General features: G+C 39.5%; 3 protein-coding genes and 2 pseudogenes across 3 annotated transcripts; 3 read left to right on the plus strand and 2 right to left on the minus strand.

The window, feature by feature from the left end:
- The first annotated feature begins 1746 nt into the window (after positions 1 to 1746).
- Positions 1747 to 3743, plus strand: LOC148719907 (uncharacterized). Its single transcript, XM_088739271.1, has one exon. The coding sequence runs from the start codon at positions 1857 to 1859 to the stop codon at positions 2790 to 2792; it is 936 nt and encodes a 311-aa protein (XP_088595397.1). The 5' UTR covers positions 1747 to 1856; the 3' UTR covers positions 2793 to 3743.
- A 4593-nt stretch (positions 3744 to 8336) lies between these two features.
- On the minus strand, positions 8337 to 12799 carry LOC111347240 (kelch-like protein 25). Its single transcript, XM_088739736.1, has one exon. It carries the CDS (start codon positions 12797 to 12799, stop codon positions 11093 to 11095), a length of 1707 nt encoding a protein of 568 aa, XP_088595862.1. The 3' UTR covers positions 8337 to 11092.
- Positions 12800 to 14093: 1294 nt separating this feature from the next.
- LOC148719908 (kelch-like protein 24) lies at positions 14094 to 16138 on the minus strand (annotated as a pseudogene).
- Positions 16139 to 16364: 226 nt separating this feature from the next.
- LOC111347243 (kelch-like protein 7) lies at positions 16365 to 19433 on the plus strand (annotated as a pseudogene).
- Positions 19434 to 20377: 944 nt separating this feature from the next.
- Positions 20378 to 23989, plus strand: LOC111347244 (kelch-like protein 7). The gene is given in 5 exon segments (XM_088739276.1): positions 20378 to 20922; positions 20925 to 21049; positions 21052 to 21116; positions 21118 to 21221; positions 21224 to 23989. Coding segments are annotated over 5 exon segments (1998 nt in total). The 5' UTR covers positions 20378 to 20456; the 3' UTR covers positions 22462 to 23989.
- Positions 23990 to 24317: the final 328 nt, after the last annotated feature.

The following is a 24317-nucleotide window of genomic DNA, read 5'->3' on the forward strand; positions in this document are numbered from 1 at the left end:
CTAAAGGTCACGTCCTCATGAGGGCTCATTGACTTCACCTTGCTAACGAGATGTCATCCGAACTTTTTGCAAAGCAGGCTACTAGCCCTAGCTGTAATCCAAATAGTTCTGGCATACAATCTACGCTAGTTAAAAAGGAAATCGAGCTTCTTCATGCTAACCTCTGCGAGGTACGCGTAGATAATGACTACGGCTACGGGTTTTTGGCTGGGACGGAGGAACGGGAGGGAGATCTCATTGAGCGATTCACAACATTGAAATCTACATGTTTTGTGCGCTCCACAACAGACGTCAAGGACAGGTCACGGGAATCATCCGAAAACGGTATTTTCAATCTTCCTTACTTTTTTTATTGTGCATTTTATGCGTGCAATTTTAGGGAAAACGAAAATGACTGCGCAAAACAGAGGACGAATACAGTCAAGGCAGGTCATGCCAGGGTTTTCGTGTTTATATTACAAAAGAACTTGACCTTTTGCTAGCCGCCATAATTATACAAAATAGTAGTAGTAAACCATCAAGCCGAAAAAATTTGGACTTAGGACCGTACAGGCGTCCATACAAGGAGCTTCTTTTAGCATGCGCGGTCAATTGTATCGCGGGCACGCCAACGCCACAACTCCAGTAGTATGTTACACTTTCTGATAATCATGACATGAAAGCTGATGTGGGGATCAAGGGCCGAACAGGTTAATTGGTCGAGAGAAACCCAAGCTACCCTTGGGTTTCTCGTTACACATTAATGACTTGGTGTGCTGTTATTAGAAAGAATGGAGCATTTTTCAGTCAGGTGTGTTGAATTTTAAAGTGTGTGAGCATGTTCAAGCATGTAACAGTATTGAGTGTTTAATATCTAAATTTATTTTGCACCAAATTCTAGCAATCAATCTTTTGGTCACATAGAAGCCACTGATACTTGACCTAAAGGGGGGAGGTAAGTTGTAGTTTTTGGCAAAGCAGAAACCTGTGTGCTTGGAGGGTTGGCACTAGTACAAATAACTGTGAATTCATTTTACAAAATTGCCATTTCCCATCTATTTTGAAGTTATTTTCATCAATTAAACTAATCTTCGCAGCATCTGCTTTCAGTCACCTGATCAAAGATAGTTCTCATGCAGGTATCTGGTAAAACAGACCTGACCTGCTTTCAAGGCCTGCAACAAATAATTTTGTAGTGGAATTAACATTCCTCAGAGCTTGACCAGAAGCCTCTTTCTCAATCCACATATTTTCTCATTTGGCCAGGGGCTCTTTCTACTAGCATATTTTAACTCCTTTGGGAGTACCACAACAATTAACCCTTTACACCTTCACATCAATATGCACATTCTCTCTACAGTTCTATATTCATTTCCTAAACTGCTGACAAGGGGAATTTGTGTAACAATCAAGGGCCTTTATAGTTGGTGATCATTTCCTCAATTCTCCTGATCTTAATGGGTGATTCAGTGATGGTATAGTTAGGAGAAATTAGATACTAGTCACTCTTAGGGATATAATGACCAGATTATGCATGTATACCAGTACAACTTAAACACAAAAAATATTCTGTTCAATGACAGAGATTGGTGGCAGATCTTCCATTCTGGAATATAATGACCAGATTATGCATGTATACCAGTACAACTTAAACACAAAAAATATTCTGTTCAGTGACAGAGATTGGTGGCAGATCTTCCATTCTGGAATATAATGACCAGATTATGCATGTATACCAGTACAACTTAAACAATAAGCAATTATTGGATGAGGTTAAGCATGAAATCATGAATTCTACCTCATCATAGTCTACGTCACAAAGGAATCACGTAAGATTACGCGAGCAAGCCAGATCAGTGTGCAGTAAGCTTTCGGTTATGGCGAAAGAAGAGGTGAATGAGAGGATAGAGAAAGACGGTAAATCTGTCTCTAGCGGAGAAGAAGACGAAAATGCACTGCTAGCCGAAGACGGAAATGACTATGATACCACCGGTGCTCATGCTATCGCTCCCAATAAACTATGGGAAGCTATTCAAGGCCTGCAAAAGAAAGTTGATCTTTTGGCGGGAACGTCAACATGCATCACCGATGCCTCATTAAAGCGGAAAGTACCGCAAACGTCCAAGGTAGAGTCAAAAACTGACTCAAACTCCCAACCGGGACCCTCAAAAAAGAAAGCTAGAAAAGCTTTGTCTGATTCCGATGACGCATCGGACGACTCTGATAGCGACGAAGTTAACGCCATCCTTGGGGAAGAAGAACAAGATAGCGACTCGAGTGACAAACTCTTGAAAGAGGTTGAAGAAGAATACAACAAGGTCGATAAAACGGGCCCAAATATAAATGAACATATGGCGAATCTTATTAATAAGAGATTTGCTGGTAAACTCAGAGAAGCGAAGCTTAAAGAAAAACTAGAACTGTATGTCCGACCCGGCAACTGCGAAAAATTGAAAGTGCCCCTCGTGAACCACGAACTATGGGGTAAACTCAAACCACCGGTCAAATCACAAGACTTGCGCCTCGCAAATGTCCAACAGACCGTTGTGAAAGCCACCATTGCGCTTGCAGAGGCAACTGAGAAGATAAGTAAAGTCAAAGGGAAGATGGATGAAAAACCAAAAATTATTTCCTCTTTGACCGATTCGCTTGCTCTGCTGGGACACGCAACTTATGAGCTTTCATTACGGCGGCGGGATATTATGAGACCCTCAATAAACAAGGAGCTCCGTGCCCTTTGCAATCAGCAAATCCCAGTTACGGATTTCCTCCTTGGAGATGATGTGCAAAGCAGTTTAAAAACAATAAAATAGTGTAACAAAATTGCTAGCTCTGTCACTCAAGGGCATGATTACAAGCAAGGCTATTCAGGCCAGAAGAGAGAGGACTCCAAGTGAGCCTATCTTCCACATTGCAAACAGTTATTCATGATGTAAGTAAATTTGAAACCCTATTACCAGTTATCATTACAGGCTTAGAGCAACATGTGACATGCTTTAAAGCAGGTAACCTTACTAGTTTCCTTTCCAACTGCAGAACTATAACATCTGATCGTGAAATTTTAGATATGATAACTGGTACAACCATTGACCTTAAGTACCTGCCAATCCAACATAGGCCAACGGCCATTCGAGAGTTCTCAGATACTGAGTCACAAATAATTGAGACTGAGATCGAAAAGTTTTTAAACAAAGGTGTGATTGTCAGAACTGACCGGGAAACTGGTGATTTTATTTCCCCCATGTTTCTGAGGGAAAAGAAAGAGGGATCACACCGTCTGATTTTAAATCTTAAAGCACTTAACAAGAGCATTGTTTATCACCATTTCAAAATGGATACACTTAGCTCAGTGATTAAACTTATGTGACTAAATTGTTTCATGGCCACCACTGACCTCAAAGATGCCTACTACTCTCTGCTAGTATCGGAGAAGCACCAAACATATCTCAAGTTTCACTGGAAAGGAAACTTATACAAGTTTATCTGTTTTCCTAATGGGCTATGTTTTTGCCATAGGAAATTTACAAAGCTCATAAAGCCAGTCCACTCTTGTCTTAGGTTACAAGGCCACATCTTGGCAGCTTATATTGATGACAATTACATTCAGGGTGATACTTATACTGAATGTCTAACTACTGTGCTTGAAACCTTAAAACTGTAAATGTTAACCTTGGATTTTGTGCCCACCCTGAAAAATCATGCCTGATACCATTCCAAGAAGTTGTTTTTCTTGGAGTTGTGTTAAACTCCGTCACAATGACTGTCAGACTGACCATAGAGGAAGAAAATAAAATAAAATAGATAAAAATTAAGAATGCATGCACAGCACTGCAGGAGAGGTCAAAATACAGTATAAGAGAGGTTGCAAGTGTCCTAGGACCACTGGTCTTAAGTTTCCCTGCAGTTATGTATGGGCCACTGTATTACAGACAACTAAAACAAGAGAAATCACATGCTATTAAAGACAATAATGGCAACTATGAGGCCTTTATGTCGCTCTCCACAGATGCTAAAACAGAACTACAATGGTGGATCAAAAACATTGAGAACTCATTCAATGTTATAAATCATGACCCCCCACTCTAACAATTAGCACTGATGCATCAAAAATTGGGTGGGGAGGCGTTTTCAATGATATGACTTGTGGGGCCCACTGGATACCCCAAGAAGTTGAAGAGCATATCAATTACCTTGAGTTAATGGCTGCATTCTTTTCACTTCAAGCTTTTGTGACAAATCTAAATAGTAAACATGTCGGACTGAAAATTGATAATACAACAACAGTGGCAGCAATAAATAACATGGGCACTAATCACCCGGTAAAATGTAACAAAGTGGCTTCAGATATCTGGAGTTGGTGCATGGCTATAAAAAAAAATATATATATATATGGATTTGTGCAGAACACATTGCAGGAAAATGTAATGAAGCAGCTGACAGACAGTCAAGGGAAATAAACACCAATACTGCGTGGATGCTGAACTCCACTCTTAATTAAAGCTCTTGAAAAATGGCAAGCTTACCCACATATTGACATGTTTGCGTTAAGACTCAATAAACAATTTCTAAGATATATATCCTACACACCTGACCCTGGAGCATACTTAGTAGATGCATTCTTGGCTCAGTGGAATGACCTAAGCAGTTATTATTTTCCTCCTTTCAGTATGATTCCCAAGGTTCTTGAAAAACTGGAACAAGATAAAGCGACGGGGGTAGTGGTAATTCCCAGGTGGCCAACTCAGGTGTGGTACTCAATGGCTATGAGAATGCTGATAAGCTGTCCAGTTCTTCTGCAGCACAGTGCCAGACTACTTATGTTACCCAGCCACCCACAGAAAGTACACCCATTACACAAGAAACTGGACCTTCTCCAAAGGGATCAGTCCAGTTTCAGCCACCGTAGCTCACGGGATAAACTTTCTTGCAAAACTAGTCAGCTCAGGTGTTGGCTATAGTGGAGTTGATACAGTAAGATCAGCCATTTCAACAATACTTGTCATTAGTAATTCTGATACACAACCTTTGGTAAAGCGTTTTCTAAAGGGCGTTTTTGAATAGAAGCCCTCATTACTACGTTTATGAAGCTATCTGGGATGTCAGTCAAGTATTAAATCATCTTCGTTCCTACCCTCCTGTTGAGGACATTTAGCTTAAGAAACTTACATTTAAAGTTGTGTTACTGGCTCTTTTAACTGGTCAGCGAACACAAACCATCCATTGCTTAGCTGTTAATCATATGGACATGTCAGACAAGAAATGTATTTTTTATTTGACCAGCCTCCAGAAGCACTCCAGACCAGGGATACATCAGAAGCCTATTGAACTGGAAGCGTTTGACCAGGAGCCTAATTTATGTGTTATTCGTCACTTGAAAGATGTTGATAAGGCAAGTGCTCATAGGGGTGACACTGATAGAAATAAGTTACTGTTGAGTTTTCAGAAACCATTTAAACCTGTTAGCAAGGACGCAATTGCACGTTGGATCAAAAATGTCTTGAAAGATGGGGGCATAGATACCACAAAATTTGGGGCCCACAGCACTAGGGCAGCATCCACCAGTGCTGCTGCCAAGGCAGGAACCCCATTAGAAGTTATTCTGGAATCTGCAGGTTGGTCTAACTGCGGAACATTCGCTAAGTTTTACCAGAAACCAACCAATGCTCCATGTAAACTATTTTTTGTTGTCTTTGTTCATGACCACAGGGCTTTGAAATCTCACGTGATTCCTTTGTGACGTAGACTATGATGAGGTAGAATTTAAAGATTAAACGAGACTTACCTATAAGTTGAAGTTTGATGTGAATTCTACCGATTCATAGTCAGGAACAGAGGAGTCACGTGCCCACCCAACATGTGTATTTTCATACAAGACAAATTTATATATATATTTGACTTGTCCCCACCCTATCCTTTTCCTGTGCTCATTCACTGTTGAATACTGATCTGGCTTGCTCGCGCAATCTCACGTGACTCCTCTGTCCCTGACTATGAATCGGTAGAATTCACATCAAACTTCAACTTACAGGTAAGTCTCGTTTAATCTTTAAATTATCGATGCAGAGGTCTGAATTGATATCTGTCGAAGCCAAAGGCTGAGGCAGATAACACAGATGAAAGGTTTGATAAATCATAATATCATGCAAAACCCAAATTCAGTAATTGTTTATTACACATTCTTAAACAATTGCAAAAGAATACACCTCTCTGATTGGTTGGCAAAAGTTTGAGAACACTACACGGACGAGGGGCTTGGAAACTAGGCAGACTTTAAACTTGACATGATAACCCAAAATTTGCTGCAGATATCAAGTTATCATGTCAGCTTCACACACTATTTTATATTGACTGTATGCTCTGAACCAAACAGAGTTTTCATTGCAAGGCTAATGTATAATACCGATAATAATATACATGAAAAAATTTCTTAGTTCTGATTGGTTAAGATGACTGCAGTTTTCAGTTTCAGTGCAGGAGAGAGTTAATTCAGTGCAGAAGAGGATTAATTCAGTGCAGAAGAGGGTTAATTCAGTGCAAAGAAAGAAACAAACCAGACATTCTGATTGGTCAGAATGATTGGTCAATGTCAAGGTCAATGTCAATTGCACGGTTTGAATAAATTATTTTTGCACCTGATGTGCGCGCTTTTCTTCTGCGTAGTTATGAGAAGCTACCTCGTATTTTTTCATGTATATTATTGATACATAATCACATGATTTTCTCGTGCAATTTGGAATAAATAAGCACTTTTAAATTTTTCAAAGACCACAAATTGCACTCGCCCTACGGGCCCATGCAATTTTGTTAGTCTTTGAAAAAATTTACTCGTGCTTATTTATTCCAAATTGCACTCGAAATCATGTGATTACCTATACAAAACAGAAAGACTGACGTCATGTGTCAAAAACTCAGTCAAGCGTAAAATGATGCGATTTAGAGCAAAAAATGGTGCGATTCGTGAATAAATCGCACCAATTAGAGCCAATCAGATTACAGGGACCACCAGGCTTTTAATTTGTGACTTTTGGTCTATTTGATATTTATTAAAAACTGGATCATTGGATAATGCAATTCATGACTTTTTATTGGCTTAGCCATTATGGTATATGAGACAATATACCATAATCTACAAATATGGTAAGCGTACGCGTCAGCTTAAAATCAAAAGGGAGCTAAAAAATCCGGTTTCTTCTTACAAAATAATAATTTCTTGGGGGCGTTTTTAATAAAACAATTATTCCACTCGCGCTTGTTGGATATGAGATGATTATAGCCAGCTCGGCGCTATGCGCCTCGTTGGCTATCTATCATCTCATATCCAAAGCGCGCTCGTGGAATAATTGTTAAATATTCTTATTGTGCAGCGCTTTTGAATATTGACCAATAGTTAAAGCGCTCTATAAATATATTATTATTATTATTATTATTATTATTATTATTATTACTATCTCAAGAAGAATTTTCGCGCCGTAATCGCAGAGAGTAATGGCAGAGAGAATTACCGAAGATTCTCATGTCTTATCGGGCAACTCCTCATCCGATTAGCGGAAATTCGCCTGCCAAATTACTCTTTAACCACGAAATCCGCATGAAGGTTCCGCACATCGAACCTAGTCCCGATCCACAGTTAGAGCAAGCGCACCGTGCAAAATGCGAGAGTTACCAAGCACGACTTAAAGATTATCATGACACTAGGTGTCACGTAGCCTTGCATGATTTTAAAGTAGGCGACGTTGTATTCTGCACAAACATGAGGCCTAGCAAACTGGATTCTAAGTTCCAGTCAGCTAAGCATGTAATCGTCAAGGCGCTGGGAAGAGACACTTTCGGTGTATTTAATGTAGATACCGGTGCCATTCTAATTCGGAACGCGAAATATCTAAAGCATGTGCCAATTTCGAGTTCAGAAATTGTAGAAGAACTACAGAACAACCACGAAGTTTTAGGTTCTAGCGATAAGGGTATGACCAACCCTGGTGCTTGTAAAAGCAATGAGCCAGTAGGTCATTGTGATGAGCAAGCCTCTCAGAATAACGAGGGCAATGTTGTTACCACTACGTCAGGACGAGTAGTTAAATCAACAAGGGATAATGAAAATTTTATTTACTACTAATTAAATGCATTAATTGATAAAATAACTTTGCAACGTCGGCCAGGAGGGATGTAGTGTATTGATTATACCTATATTAATTATTGACAACAACCTAGTATGGGTTGTAAGGTGAGCACTTTGTACTTTAATTCCTAACCCTAACCCTATTAACTGTTGTGTATTGATTCTACATGTACCTATATTAATTATTGACAACAACCTAGTATGGGTTGTCAGGTGAGCACTTTGTAGTAAATGTACTACACGCAGTAATCCTACTATACTGGAAATACCTGCATGCTGTAAAATTACTATAAGTCAGTGAACTCATCTACTTCTATAGGTGTAATGTGTTTGTTTATAAAGTTCAGTTAGCCTTTGGCAATGAACGAGTAACAGTCTCTTAGTGTCTGAATGACGACACTACATGATCGAAAGCGGAAGTGATGATGGTTCCCGTTTTCCCATACGCCCGTTCGGTTTCTTAGTCCCCTGGGGGACTCTAGAGACGAGTAGAAGACTTGGAAAACGCTGATCTTTATCTTTCAGGACGATCTTTGTCACTGGTATGGTTGTTTCCATTCCTCTTTCGAACTATCAAAACATTCAATACAATATACAACACAATTGTTAAGTGGTCTGTAATTCTAAAGAAAGTTGAAGTATTGTTCACGGTGAGAAGAGAGATTTGTCTCCCACAGTTGACTGCAAGGAGTGTAATGATGTAGTTCGCCTTCTAAAGTCTCGCTTAAGAGCAGAAGTTTTCTGTCGATTTTTTCTAATAGACTCGGTTCATAGAAAATATAGCGTCTTTTGTGGCATCTCTTTACAAAGGGTTCGATGGTCCTTTACCAGCACCATAAATCGAAAGACCACAGGTCCGCTTAAGAAAAATTTTCAAATTAACCCATCAAGATCCTCCTGCCCGTGAGGGGCGAAATTCTATTATTTTCTAGGATTTCCATATCTCACACAAACCCTAGACCCACCTTTGCACCATTCAATAAGACTAAATATCACTTGAACTTTAAGGAAAGGAGACATACCAGCCACAATTGAAAAAATATCTAGCTGTTAAAACTAATCAGAAGGTGGCAAGGATTTTTAACCTGATGAATGATTAGGCCCATAATTATTATCTGACGCTTGTGCTGTGACGCGTGAATTTTACAGAGAGGCGAGCGTGATTCGTAGGTGAATCTATGAACCAGCGTGGGGCGTGATTTGCCTCCTAAAGTATACGTGACGTGATTTTTTTCTTTCACAAGTGAAAACCTCAAGATTTCCCTGAAAACTTTCACACGAGAGGAGAAATCTGATAGTTTCCCTTTTAAATTTGTGACACTTTAAATGTTGTTTGAAGTATACAAAGCGCCTCGTGAATTTTCCTAAAATTTTTGCCTGAAACGCCATCTTGATTAAAAAAGACCTGTCGTTCTGTTGACATTTATATTTGTCTCGTCCTGCTTCTTCCTACAATATTACAATGATCATAGGTTATGTTGGTATACTTTGCTCGCAATTTTCTACTTCAAATAAACTTGTACTGTATAATCAAAAGACTGGAATGCATTAGAGATAATATTGTTTAAGTACGAGAGTGTGAAATTGCATCCATTTAAATCTCACGCTCAATGTCTGAGGGTTAAGAGCTCTGAGTCTGCACTACCTGTAGCAAAACACAATTTTTTATAATTCAGTTCAAATTATAGTTGATCTGAGTTCATTTAACCAAAATTAGGTGATCCAGTCAGTCTGATCCAAGTTTTGTACCTCCTTATGGCATACTGAACAATGACAGCTCTCATACATTTATCAGATCTACAGTGTATCTCATCTATATCATAACTGGATGTTATTTAAACACAGTTTCTTTTAATTTTCAACAAATTTTAGCTTATTTTCTATTCTAGCCCCTTGAAGGGTATCGTCAGCTGAGTCCCATCAAAACTGCAACAAAATCGCAAACAATTTTTTTGATTGTAGTGTACAAACTAGTGAAAAATAGTGTCCGTTTGGTGTGCTACTCTCCAAAGCAGAGATCAACACAACAACAAGCTTTTGAAAAGAAGTCCCCCATCAAAATAACTGGAACAAGAAAGCACACCAAGAGACTATTCTTTGACAAGGAAGAATATACTCTCTCCAAAAGTGCCCAACTCCACTCCACAAGTCTTGCATTTCCTTACAATGGAAAATTTTACAACAAGCTTCACACCTGTGAAGAAGCTCTAGAGGCACCTATTTATCAGCGAATTGACCTCTAAGTTAAAGTCATTACAAAACAACCACACAAACAAGCCGTTGTCAAGAACGACAAAATCTAGCTACTACAAAGTTGAGTGTATGGTAGCTGATCGCACAAATTCCATTCAATTAATACTTTGGTAAGACACTATTGACAAAGTTTCCTCGGGTAAAAGCTATTTGCTGCAAAATGTAACCGTACGTTCCTTTGACGACACAGAATTTGTAAACACTAAGGAAACCACAGTTGTACAAGAAGTAGACGAAATTACAGATGCCAATACAAATACACCAGGTCTTCAAGAGAACCATCTTACAGGACAGTGTGTAGTGATAGAAATAAAGAAAAATATGTCATGTCTTGTCTGCAATCACTCCCTTCCAGATAACCATATTGAGGAAGAAACCGTAGTATGTCCACACTGTAAGGTTACTAGGTCGTCATCCCTGTTAAACACCAAACTTGTATGTCATGTCCTTCTCAAAACTGACAAGGGAATGCAGTTACAGGGGGGGTGGGTTGGAGAATTTGTGAGGATCAAATGGTTTCCAGGGGAAATGGAGGGGGGATCGGTCGTCGCCAATAGAGGGGGACTATAAGAAATTGACTGTCAGTAAAGGAGAATCATTAGAATACTACATAGCCTATTGAGGGATCAGGTAAATTCTTACCCCCCGGGCGACAAATGATGTGCAAAGTCGTCCAATTAGGGAGCGCCAGTCAGTATTTTTAACTATCCAGACGGTTTAAAGAGTCGTGGAGTGAATGGGGGACTACACCTCTATAATACTAAGTTCATCTAGTGCTCCTTTGGAAAGCCTCATTGCACATCCAATAAACGGATTATATGTTGTGGAGATGCTTTCCACTGGTATGGTTGTTTTCTGGATCCATTTGTCCGAAGCAGTGTCATAGCACTCAACACTCAGTTCACTTGGGTTGCCCTTACTCACTCCACCCAATACGTACAGCTTTCCACTCAGCTGCACCATACTACCACAGTAACGAGGAACGTTTAGGCCTTGAAAAAGTTGCCATTCATTTGTTGATATATCATACCTCTCGCAAGTAATGGGTAATTTTCCTCCGCATAGCCCTCCAGCGACGAAGATTTTCTCTCGAGTGGCCACCCCAAAAGCGCCAGCTCTTTCTGCCTGCATATCAGCAATTTCTTCCCATTTCTTGTCCACGGTGTCAAATCTCTCACCTTTTGCGAAATACTCCTTTGTTTTTTTCCACCCTCCAATCATAAACAGGTGTCTACCAGCTGCAACAACACAAGTATTCAGTCTACAATCTTGATCAAACGAGAGATCAACTGTCTCCCATTTACACAGCTCTACATTGTACTTTACGACCGTAGTTTTCTGGTCAGTGGTGTTTACTTGAACAGCATAAATTTTCCCTTTAACGATAGCTACGTTAGAGGACTCCGCGTGCGATTTCAAGGCTGACCAATCGTTAAAAATTGGATCGTATCTCTCTGCGCCTTCAGATTTGGTGAAGGTGAGCAACTGATCACGGAATTTTATCATCTTCGATGTACTGGCATTGAGCTCCTTCGTACCATCAGGTAAACGCTTCCACAAGTCTTCTTCAGGAATATAACAAAAAGTGTACTTGCCACCCCGAACTACAATAACACGTGTATCAGTTCCCTTTCTCGGTGATTGTGGGAGATCATCTTCATTGACAAAAGTAGCCATCTTAAAAGTAGCATCGACTGTTAGCCTCAAACAGACAGCACTGTCACGGACAAGTTCGTTTGTCACGATATCTTGCAAACTGTCACGCGACAGGAAACCCAGCCGAACATGACGAAACAATCCTTCAAATGCTGTTTTTCGCTCGCTCTCTCTGTGGTTTACCCAGTCTAAAATGATTTTAAAAACATCAGCTTCCTCTTTGACGGTAATCTCATCGGACGAAATCCACCTCTCGATCTGTTTAGCTTCCAAGTGCAAAAATTCATCCAGTTTTGCCACGGAAACGATGTTTTTGTGAATGAAACGCCTGCTGTTGACGATAAGCTTGTCACAATCGTATTTCTCAGCGAAGTAAAAGGTTGAAATACAGTTCATTTGGGACATTTCTTGTTCCAAAAACCTCCCTGAAAGCGTTTTCAAGCTCGGTATGATCAGATAATTCCCTGCGGCGATAAGTTCCTTTGCATTTACCTGAGTTACTTCCACAGTTCCAGTGTAGATGAATTCTAAAACATCTTCCATAACAGATCCTGAAATCTCCTCAAATCGAATGATCCCCTCTCGATTTTCTTTCATGTCGCTCTGAAGAAGTCTGCAAAAATATGGACTTGCGGCGGAAAGAACATTTCTTTGAGCCTTTAACTCTCTGTTATCTTTGGAAACCAAAGTAATGTCGCACAAATAATCTTGTTTTCGCTGAATGTTGAGGCGCTTCATCAATTCTACACAGAACGGGACCTGTTCAGTAGCTGAGATGGGCTGTATATCTTCCATAGCTTTAATTTTGCTGAGGAACCGCACAGGTACTGGACATCGAAAGCGGAAGCATGGCTGGTTCCCAGTTTCATCTAAGCTCCTGAGTCCCCCTGGCCGGGAGAACTCTGGCGACGAGTAGATATGGTTAAAGAGGTGCTCAATGAATGATGATCTCAAGCCAGTAATCGGAATTTTGGGGAAAAGAAGTAAAGAGACTGGATAGATTTGAAACCAAACTCCTGACGACATATTAGTACAAAACTTATGTATAAAAAGATACAGGTATATCATTTATTCAAGGGCAAGAAACTATAAACTGTTTATCATCTCCTGCTCAAGGATGCGTATGATAAACCAAATGATAGTGAGGCGAGAATAACGAAAAATGGCAAAACATGTCGGCCAAAAACTCTGGTTCTGAAGAGGACGAGAAATACTGCCGAACAAGTACTGGCCCTTTAATTTGCAAGCACCCGCAGTCTGGCGTGGGGCTTACGTTTCCACTGTCGTGACTTAGGTACGAACATAGCCACAAACAGAGATTCAACTAAGTTTTATTGGTTTGTGGGCTTCCCTGTATTCAAAAGTTTCTTACATCCATGCTCAACAGCGGCAGTTCTTACCTTAAAGAAGTAAACGATTCCATGAACTAAACAATACCTATGTACTTTAACTTTATAATTTGGATATATCAACAGATCTTTACTTTAACTTTAACAGGTCTTTACTTTAACTTTAACTTCAACTTTAAAATTTATTTATTGAGGGTACATAATTACAGTAAAGAAACTGTACTCTCCCTCATGGCCCTCACCCACCCATCCCACCCCAGGGGAGGACATCCACCACACAGTAATCTCGTGCGTGGGAAATTAACGTCTCCTACCCCTAACCCTGTAGGAGACGGGACCTACGGTTTATTCGTCCTTATCCGAGAAGACTAGAATATCTATCCAAGATCCGTTTAGGAGGACGAAATTAATTTTTAAAAAATGACTTTTTCATCTTGAGGTTGCTATTTACCTAGTCTCTTGGGTGAGTTTTATAGAGAAAGATTTGGATCGGAAAGAATAGAAAGTAACGCAATATATGTCCGAAACTAGCGGAAATGATGGGTAAAATTCCACCCATAAGCGCAGGGGCTGCCGGGATTGTTCGTCTAGAATTGGCTATTTCCCTTTTCTCATAGTGAACTTTTATAGAGCTTAATCAAGATGGTACTTAACTGCAAATTAGAGAAAACTGTTTTGGCCTAATTTTCGAGATATTTAATCAATTTCGGTGAAACTTGGTAGAAATCAAGGACTTAGCATAACAAATAAATTGGTATAATTATGGGTTGCTCACATAATTAGTGTATTCAAAAGATTCACCTCTTATCTAGCACTTGTGCAATAGAAGGTTGATAGTGTCATCTTCAGGTTAGCAACCAATGTTGAGGGTAGCGAGCTAAGCCTAACAGTTTCATACTGTGATGTTGTCAATGTGGTACTGGTAACTAGATCCGCGACCTTCTAATTACGTTGACGAGAGTAGAATACATCTTGCATGGCGGTTTTATATTGACTTTGTGCCCATTACTTTGTGCAACAAATACTACAGTCAAAATAGCCTAATGTGCCATTTCTTATCGCAGCCTACTGACATCTTTGCCGCAAATTAAGAGTCTGAGAGACTACTCTCCGATAACTTTAAGTTTGTCCAGCACTCCCTTGGAAAGCTTCAGTGCGCAGCCAGTAAATGTATCTTTATTCCCTCTATAAATCCTTTCCGCTGGTATGATTGTCTTCTGAATCCATTTGCCCTCCACAGGATGAAAACATTCAATCATCTGTTCGGCCTCGTTACGGTCATTCTTTCCACCCAACACAAACAATTTTTCATTGAGACAAACCATATTACTTCCGCCCTTACGAGAAACAATCAAGCTTCCGGTAAGGATCGGTCAGGTGCCACTCATTTGTTGACATATAATACACCTCACGAGTTTGCAACACTGATGGTCTCTCTCTATGCGATCCACCAGCGACAAAGATTTTCTCATGCATGACCACTCCAAAAGCATTGCCTCTTTCTTTTCGCATATCACCGATTTCCTCCCATTTGTTTTCCACAGTGTCAAATCTCTCAGCTTTCACGACGTTTTGTGACGAAGAGGGAGGACTCCCACCGAGCACGTAGAGATGACTGCCGGCTGCAAAAACACAAGCTTCCCTTCTACAGCCTTCAAGAGACGAGAGAAGTGTCTCCCAAAGACAAGATTCGACATTGTATTTTTTCACATTGTATTTTTTGTTCCGGAGAAGTTTGAACCTCGACGGCGTAGATTTCTCGTTTAATGGCAACAACCGGGGAGTAATTTGCAGAAATGTCTAACATGGACCAAGCGTTTAAAACTGGATTAAAACCCTCTGCATTGCCATAGCTACTCGGAAATGCATACAACTGCCCGTGGAATTTTACAATGTGAAAATCATTGTTTATGCCAAACGACGGGTTGTCGGCTAAACGTTTCCACTGGTCACTCAGGAAGATAACATAGAGTGTATCTTCCTCCACAGGTTACAATGGCGCTTGTTTCGACTCCTTTTCTCGACGATTGCTGTTGTTCTCCTTCAACTGAGAAAGTGGTCTTCTTTAATGCATTCAACTCCATCTTTAAGCAAACAAAGTTTTCTTGTACAAGTTCGTTTGTCACGACATCAATTAAGTCAAGCGATAAGAAGTCCAGCCGAACGTGACGAAACGATTCCTCCAAATTTGCTTTCCGTTCCCTTTTGTTGTGTTCAATGCACTTCAACATGATTTCAAAGACATTAGCTTCCACCTTCGCTATGACCTCGTCGCTTGAAAGCCACCATTCGACTTCTTCAGACTCCAAGCTTAAAAACTCATCCATTAATACCACAGAAACAAAACTTTCGTGGATAAAATTATTGCTTCCGGTTAAAAGTTCGTCGCATTGATATTTCTCAGCAAGGTAAAAAGTTTAAATACAGTTTGAGTAGTTCATCTTCTGCTTTAGGATTCGACCGGAAATGACTTTCAAGCTGGGTAGTAGTAGATAATTTATTGCAGCGACGAGTTCTTCCGCACTCTCCTCGGTTACTTCCACAGTTCCAGTGTAGAGTAATTAAAGAACATCTTCCATAACTCAAAGCGAACAATTCCCTCTTTATTCTCCTTCATATCGCTCTGAAGAAGCTTGCAAAAGAACGGACTTGCAGCGGAAAGCACATTACTGCAGAACTGTACTCCCCAGTTTAAACTACTCATACACTGACCCGCAACCCTCCACTGATTTCTGAACACTCCACATCGATGGTTGAGGAGTATTGGTATCAAGCATTTTCTCGTCACTACTAATCCCGGTTAAATGGTGTGCGTTCCGTCCTTTCCTCTCCCATCTTCCGTACCACTTTCCCCTATCGATCTCTGCGCCTGTCCCCTAGTGTAGCCGCCCCTTACTAAGCCGGGGCAGCCTAAGTACCATAAAGTTCTACTAATTCCGTATTCGTGTTTCAACGCATAATCACAGCCAACTCTGCTTACAAACCTCGAAAACAAGGCTAATATTTTGACAATGGAAGACCTTCCACCCATCGCTGTCACTGAACAGAATCCTTTCTGTCTGGAAATGATGAAACGGCTCAACATACAACGAAAACAAGGTCAATTATGCGACATAACTTTGATTACGAAAGATGACCAGGAATTAAAAGCTCACAGAAATGTTCTTTCCGCAGCGAGTCCGTTCTTTTGCAAGCTTCTTCAGAGCGACATGAAGGAAAATCGGGAAGGGGTCGTTCGGTTTGAGGAGATTTCGGAATCTGTAATGGAAGATGTCCTGGAATTCATCTACACTGGAACTGTGGAAGTAACTCAAGAAAATGCCGAAGAGTTAGTCGCTGCAACGAATTATCTCATTGTCCCAAATTTGAAAACAACCCCTGGTCGATATATACAACAAAAAATGTGTGCAACAAACTGCATTTCAACCTTTTACTTCGCCGAGAAATACGACTGTGAAGAGCTTGTAAGCGACAGCAAGAGTTTCATTCACGAGAACTTCGCGTCTGTGGCAGTCATGGATGAATTCCTAAGTTTGGAAGCAAAAGAGGTGGAGAGATGGATTTCAAGTGATGAGATTGTTGTTGAAACGGAAGCCGATGTTTTCCAGATTTTACAAAAGTGGGTTGAACATGACAAGAGCGAGCGGAAAGCAGGATTTGAAGAGCTGCTTCGTCACGTTCGACTGGATTTCGTATCGCGTGACTATTTGTTGAATGTCGTGACAAACGAACTCGTGCGTGACAACGCTGGCTGCCTCAGGTTGGTTTCAGATACTATAAAGCAGACCACGTTTTCAAGCGATGATAATCTTTCCCAGTCCCCTAGAAAAGGGCTTGACACACGTGCTATAGTGGCTTGTGGAGAAGAATATGCCTTTTGTTATGTCCCTCAGAAAGATGAGTGGAAAGGATTACCCAACAGGTTGGCAAAAAAGCGGCTCAACATCCTTTCAGCCAACATGATAAGATTTCGTGATCAGTTGTTCATGTTTCATAGCTTGGGTCAAGCAGAGAGGTATGATCCTGTCTTTAATGGTTGGTCATCATTCTCTTTCGGCATATTCTCCTTCAAAGTTCAGGACAAAGTGACTGTCATTGGAGGAGAGTTATTTTCTATAGATGAAACTGTCAGAAAAAAAAACACCACAACAACCATTGAAAAATTCCATGTAGAGTCATGTTCGTGGCAAGAGTTTCACTCCTCTCCTCAGTGCTACAGGAAAAAATCTTGTGTCATTGGATCTGGTAACTTTTTGTAACTTTTGGGTGGGAGGTCCCCACATACATCCCAATATGTTGCAAAAGCTGACAGATTTGATATTATGGAAAAGAAATGGGAAGAAATTACAGAAATGCAACAAGCAAGAGGGGGAGCTTTTGGTGTGGCCACTCAAGAAAAGATTTTTGTTGCTGGAGGAGCAAATGAAGAAAGCATTGTGTTGAAAACATGCGAGGTATACAATGTTTCCACAAATGAATGGCAGTTAATTGCAAACTTGAATGTTTGCCGCACGCATGGTAGCATGGTTTGTCTTGGTGGAAGGTTGTATGTGCAGGGTGGCTTTGACCAAACTAAGAAAAAGCCTGAACATTCAGTTGAATGTTATGACTCCACACAGTGCAAGTGGATTGTGAAGACAACCATACCAGTGGAAGAGGACTGTAAGAAGAAACATGCATTTAAAGGCTGTGTGTTAAAGTTCTCCCAAGGAGTATTGGATTATCTTGATGATGCAATTGAAGAAGATGAAGAAGATGGTAAACTAAACTAAAACTGTACTCCAATGAAAGAAAATAATCTGAAAAAAATACACTGAAGAAACAATTTGTAATGGCAATACAGTCCCCTTGATCAAAGCTAGATAAGGTTAGGTGGAACAATGACTGAACTTTTCCATCAACCTAAGTCAGGAAAGAAACATGGAATTTCCTCTGCAGAAAGTTATGCCATGCTAAGAGATCAACATTTGGCCTGCTTTGTCATGGACTGAGAAACTGAATCCTTGATAAGTTTATGCTTATTTTTGTGTTTTAAACTATATATATTTCAGTTTTGTTTTACCTGTATGTTTTTGTTTGTTTGTTTGTTTGTTTGTTTTTTAAGCACCCAGTGTCTTTGATATTTTTGTACTGGCATCACCAATCTTGAAACATCTGAGAACTTCTAAAAATTCAATTTGAAAGAGGAATTGAACTTTTTAGTTTAAAAAGTGCTCATTGTAAATAATAGAAATAGTGTTCTACATACACAAGTTTCACTTAAGCACAGTTTTCAAGAGTTTTCTTTTTACAAATGTTAGGCTTTGTGCAATCAAAAAAGTGACAGTGCATTTGATCCAAGATGAGAACCTCATCAGACCTGCTTTTCACTAAAACAAGCCTACTAGTATTAAGCTTGTCATGGAAACATCAATAAAAAAAAATACACTTTATAGGCATTGTTGATTCTAGCAAGATGCCTGTCACACTTGAACCTAATGAGTGGCCCAATCCTCTAACAAATTCTCAGTCAATTCAACCCCCTTTCTTTTAATCCTGAGCAAAATTTCAGAAGTAAAGACACATGGCATAATGATAAGGCTCAAATATGCTATGGGATTGGTTATTCCATGGGGTAGCTATTTAATTAGACAAATGAATAAAGGCTGATAGTTTCTAAAGAAACTGTTTGGGGCTGTGTCGGTGGGGGTAATGAAATAATTTGAATATATCAACAAAGTTGAAATGGTAAATTGGCCACCGTTACAGTTATAAAAGCTGACATTTCGAGCGTTAGCTTCTCATTCCACTAATTTATTGATGTTTTTCTCGTTGCTATGTTCCCACTAATCACATATCTCCATTTTCTGCCTTTAAAAGCACACACAAGCCACTATTCCTCTATTCGCTCCGACGAAAGGCTAACGCTCAAAGCGTCAGCTTTTATAACCGTAACAGTGGCCAATTTACCATTTCAACTTTGTTGATGTATTCAAATTATTTAATTAGACGCTGGTAACATCTCATTTTAAAACATTCATGCACTTGTATTTGAATACCTATAAAAGCTTTTGTTTTATATATTACATTTTTTTGAGGAGTGTTTGTGGAGAGAGCTAACTTTACTGTACATATTTTTTAGTAATCCGGCTGGGGAACAGGAAATTTTTCTTGTTATATAGAGTACTTAGTATCTAGTCTGGTTCACCAACAACTTTTATGTAGCTCCTTTGATCGTGTGTAATCTAACTGTGAAATTATAACTGGTTGAGACTGGTAAAGTCTGTTTACGAGCCAGTGGCCCATCCATGCTTAACTCCGGTTTCTATAGCATGAAGCGACTAGGAGTATTTCTACTCCCCCCTGGATGGGATGCTAGCCCATTGCAGGGTTACCCACCAGCATTAAATTTTACGGTACTCATTTAAACACCAGGGTGAAGAGAGGCACTGTGAGAGTAAAGTGTCTTGCTTAAGAACACAACACAATGTCCCCGGCCAGGGCTCGAACCCGAACCACTTGATCCAGAGTCGAGTGCACCAACCATGAGGCCACCGCACCTCCACTGACTGAAGCTACCACAATTGATTTTTCTCTGTTCTTTGCTTGGGACAAATGTTTGATGTCACTCTTTCAGTAAATGACTATTTTCTTTACATGCATTACAAGTAATTTCTCAAGGTTAACTCTCTCATCCCTGAAAAAGGGAGTGGCATCTAATATCTCCTTACATTATCACCCCTGAATCAATCACTAAGGTCATGAGAATAAAGGAAATGATCACCGACTAAAGATTATAAGCTTTTGATTGTTAAACAAATTCTCCTTGTCACATCCTTAGAAAATGTGTAGAGAACAGTATGGAGAATATGCATAATGATGTTAGGGTGTCAAGGATTTATAATCATGATTAGCTGATGACTCTCCCACCTAAATTTTTGTAAATAACGATAAAAGAAGCCTTGCATATTGGATGGGGGAATCTAAACACTAATAGACTGGGCCGGTTTTTGGGTCCTCAACGAAGAGAGAATCGCACACACTCTAGTCCTGATTACATTTACTTTTATTGCAAATCAAAGTGCTTATATACATATTGGTGGGTAGTTTTTACGTGATTAAATATGCGAGGGAAGGCGTGTGGTTTCCTTTCTAGTAAACACCTTAATTCGAACGTGAACATAATGTTTTATTCAACACTATTTAGCTATGTAAATCTTGCTCTGTTAAGATTACACTTTGCACATTATTGCATGTCACAAGGATGCTGGCAGGGGCTGGGGAGAAAGCCTGGATACCACAAAATGTTTCATTTCCGCGTTGGTGTCCCAACATCATTAATCATAGCCATCTCTGCTTACAACTCCGAAAGCAAGGCTAATCCTGTGACAATGGAAGATCTCCCACCCATCGCTGTCACTCAATAGAATCCTTTCTGCGTGGAAATGATGAAACGGCTCAACATACAACGAAAACAAGGCCACTTATGCGACATAACTTTGATTACGAAAGATGACCAAGAGTTAATTAAGGCTCACAGAAATGTTCTTTCTGCAGCCAGTCCGTTCTTTTGCAAGCTTCTTCAGAGCGACAGAAGAAAAATTGTGAAGGGATCGTTCGACTTGAGGAGATTTCGGGATCTGTTATGGAAGATGTCTTGGAATTCATCTACACTGGAACTGTGGAAGTAACTGAAGAAAATGCCGAAGAGTTAGTGACGCCGGAACGAATTATCTCATTGTCCCTAATTTGAAAGCAATCTCATGCCGATACCTAAAACGACAAATGCGTCTCAACCTTTCACTTCGCCGAGAAATACGACTGGGAAGAGCTTGTACGCGAAAGCAAGACTTTCATTCACGCAAACTTCGCATCTGTGGCAGACAAGGATTATGCCTAGGTTTGGAAGCTAAAGAGGTGGAGAGATGGATTTCAAGTGATGAGATTGTGGTTAAAACGGAAGCCAATGTTTTCCAGATTGCGCAAAAGTGGGTTGAACATAACAAGACTGAGCGGAGAGCAGCGTTTAAAGAGCTTCTTTGTCACGTTTGTCTGGTTTTCGTATCGCGTGACTATTTGTTGAATGTCGTGACAAACGAACTCGTGCGTGACAACCCTGGTTGTCTCAAGCTGGTTTTAGATGCTATAAAACAGACTACATTTTCAAGCGATGATGATCATTCCCAGTCCCCCAGAAAAGGGCTTGACACACGTGCTATAGTGCCTTGTGGAGAAGAATATGCCCTTTGTTATGTCCCTCAGGAAAATGAGTGGAAAGGATTACCCAACAGGTTGTCAAAAGAGCAGCTTGACATTCTTTCAACCCACATGATAAGATTTCGTGATCAGTTGTTCATGTTTCGTAGCTTGGGTTGATCAGAGAGGTATGATCCTGTCTTTAATGGTTGGTCATCAGTTCCTTTTGACATATGGCAGGATAAAGTGACTGTCATTGGAGGAGAGTTATTTTCTATAGACGAAACTTTCAAAAGACCTAAGGGGGTTGAAGGCACAACAAAAACAACAACCATTCAAAAATTCCTGGTAGAGTCATGTCCATGGCAGAAGCTTCACTCCTCTCCTCAGTGCTACAGGAAAGAGTCTTGTCTCATTGGATATAGTAACTTTTTGTATCTTTTGGTTGGGAGGTCCTCACACACATCCCAATATGTTGCAAAAGCTGACAGATTTGACATTACAAAAAAGAAGTGGGAAGAAATCACAGAAATGCAACAAGCAAGAGGTGGGGCTTTTGGCATGGCCACTCAGGGAAATATTTTTGTACCTGGAGGAGCAGATGAAGAAAACACAGTGTTGAAAACATGTGAGGTATACAATGTTGCCACAAATGAATGGCAGTTATTTGCAAACTTGAATGTTTACCGCACACATGGTAGTATGGTTTGTCTTGGTGAAATATTATATGTACTGGGTGGCCTTGACCAAACTAAGAAAAAGGCAGAACATTCAGTTGAATGTTATCAGTCCAAACAGGGCAAGTGGATTGTGAAGACAACCATACCAGTGGAAGAGGACTGGAGGAAAAAATATGCATTTAAAGGCTGTGTGCTAAAGTTCTCCAGAGGAGTATTGGATTACCTTGATGATGTAATTGAAGAAGATTATTAACTGTACTCAAACTGCACTCAAATGAAAGAATAATCTCAAGAAAACGCACTGAAGAAACGATTTGTAACAGCCTTAGAATCCCCTTGATCAAAGCTAGATAAGGTAAGGTAGAACAATGGCTGAACTTTCCCACCAACCTGAGTCAGCAAAGAAATATGGATTTCCTCTGCAGAAAGTTATACCATGTTAAGAGAACAACATTTGGCCTTGTAGTTCAAGCAGTAAACAGGACATTTTCTTTTCACATATAACCATAATAAGTGGACTAGCTGGGTCACCAACAACTTTTATGTGGCTCAATTGATAGAGTATAATCTGACTGTGAAATTATAACTGGGTGAGACTGAAGCCCTCAAAATTGACTCTTCTCTGTTTTGTACTAGGGACAAAATGACTATTTTCTTACATGTATCACTTGTAATTTTTCAAAGTTAACCCTTATATAGATTGCTAAGAGTGACATCTAATTTCTCCTTACAAGATCACACCTGAATCAATCACCAGTCGTGAGAATAAAGAAAATGACCATCAAATAAAGATTATGAGCTCTTGATTGTTAAACAATTTCTCCTTATCAGCATCTTAGAAAATGTATATAGAACATTATGGAGAATATGCATACTGACATTAGGGTGTAAAGGGTTTATAATTATGATTATAACTGAGACTCTGCCACCTAAATTTTTAAAATAAAGATAAAAGAAGCCTTGTAGGTTGAATGTGAGAATCTGGCACTATAAATACCTTGATTATCTCATTTCTTTTTAATTATTTTTTATTATTATTAATGTTTATGGTTTCTGTTTTGTCATTCCTAAGTCTCTTTTTATTACTTGTACTGTCACTCAGTGTTTCTATTGAATTTCATATAATAATAATCATTTAATAATAGTAACATCATTTGATATATAGCATTTTGTGGAGCAAAAAATTATGTCATGACTTCATAACATATTTTCAAAGAGAAGATTTAAATTGGACTACAAATATTACAGTACATGCAACTAAAGATGTCGACGTATATACATATAGGAATGTGAAACTTTTTTTTTTTTTCAAACTAAAGGACATATGATTAAACCCAGTCAATTGTTTCAGTTAAGTGACACTTGAAATTCTATGTACCAAATCTCCATTCATAAACTAATTTAAGGTTCTTATTAAATTTGGCTGATTTCAACACCATCTCTGGCTAAGTAAAAAGTGTCATCACTCCACACAGAATTCCAGATAGAGCAAGGAGTTCCACCTAGGTCCTATGTTTACTTTGTATGCTTGTAAATTGTTCCAGGTGGTTAACCCTTTAACTCCCAAGATCTGGTTGTTAATTCTCCCCTCTAGCTGCCACACATTTCTTTGTAAATTGGTAACAAGAATTTGGTGTTCAATCAAGGTAATAAATTCTACTTGATAAGTTTGAGTATTCTCATTACCTGTTTGCTGGATAATGCATGAATTTTACAGGGAGAAGTTACATTTTAATCACTTCTGTAAAATGAATGACAATTAAAATTTGTATTGTACTAAACATCCTGTCAATTATTACAGTCATGTCATACTTGAAATTCCATCGGTATGCTTTACTATTAAGCTGAAGGTTCTTGGTATGTCTTTGTTGATTTCATTACCACCTGTGGCTCAGAGCCAAAGAAAAAAATAACCGGGTCATTTGCATACTGATAGATCTTAATTAAGTTACAATCTTGGAGAGCAGAAGACAGATCATTAAAAAACAGCACAAGTACCGGTTATGGCACGGTAGTGGGTGCTCTATAGCATGAGCTGACCAGGCAGCAGTTAGCCGTGCTCAAACTGTACTCTAGAAGGAAAACTGCACTAAAGAAACAATTTGTAAG

Source organism: Stylophora pistillata, chromosome 11, assembly GCF_964205215.1.
Source record: "Stylophora pistillata chromosome 11, jaStyPist1.2, whole genome shotgun sequence".
NCBI classification, from domain to species: domain Eukaryota; kingdom Metazoa; phylum Cnidaria; class Anthozoa; order Scleractinia; family Pocilloporidae; genus Stylophora; species Stylophora pistillata.

Bases quoted from the DNA above. Each gene is read 5' to 3' on its own strand.
- LOC148719907 (XM_088739271.1), top strand. From the start codon at position 1,857: ATGGCGAAAGAAGAGGTGAATGAGAGGATAGAGAAAGACGGTAAATCT.
- LOC111347240 (XM_088739736.1), bottom strand. From the start codon at position 12,799: ATGGAAGATATACAGCCCATCTCAGCTACTGAACAGGTCCCGTTCTGT.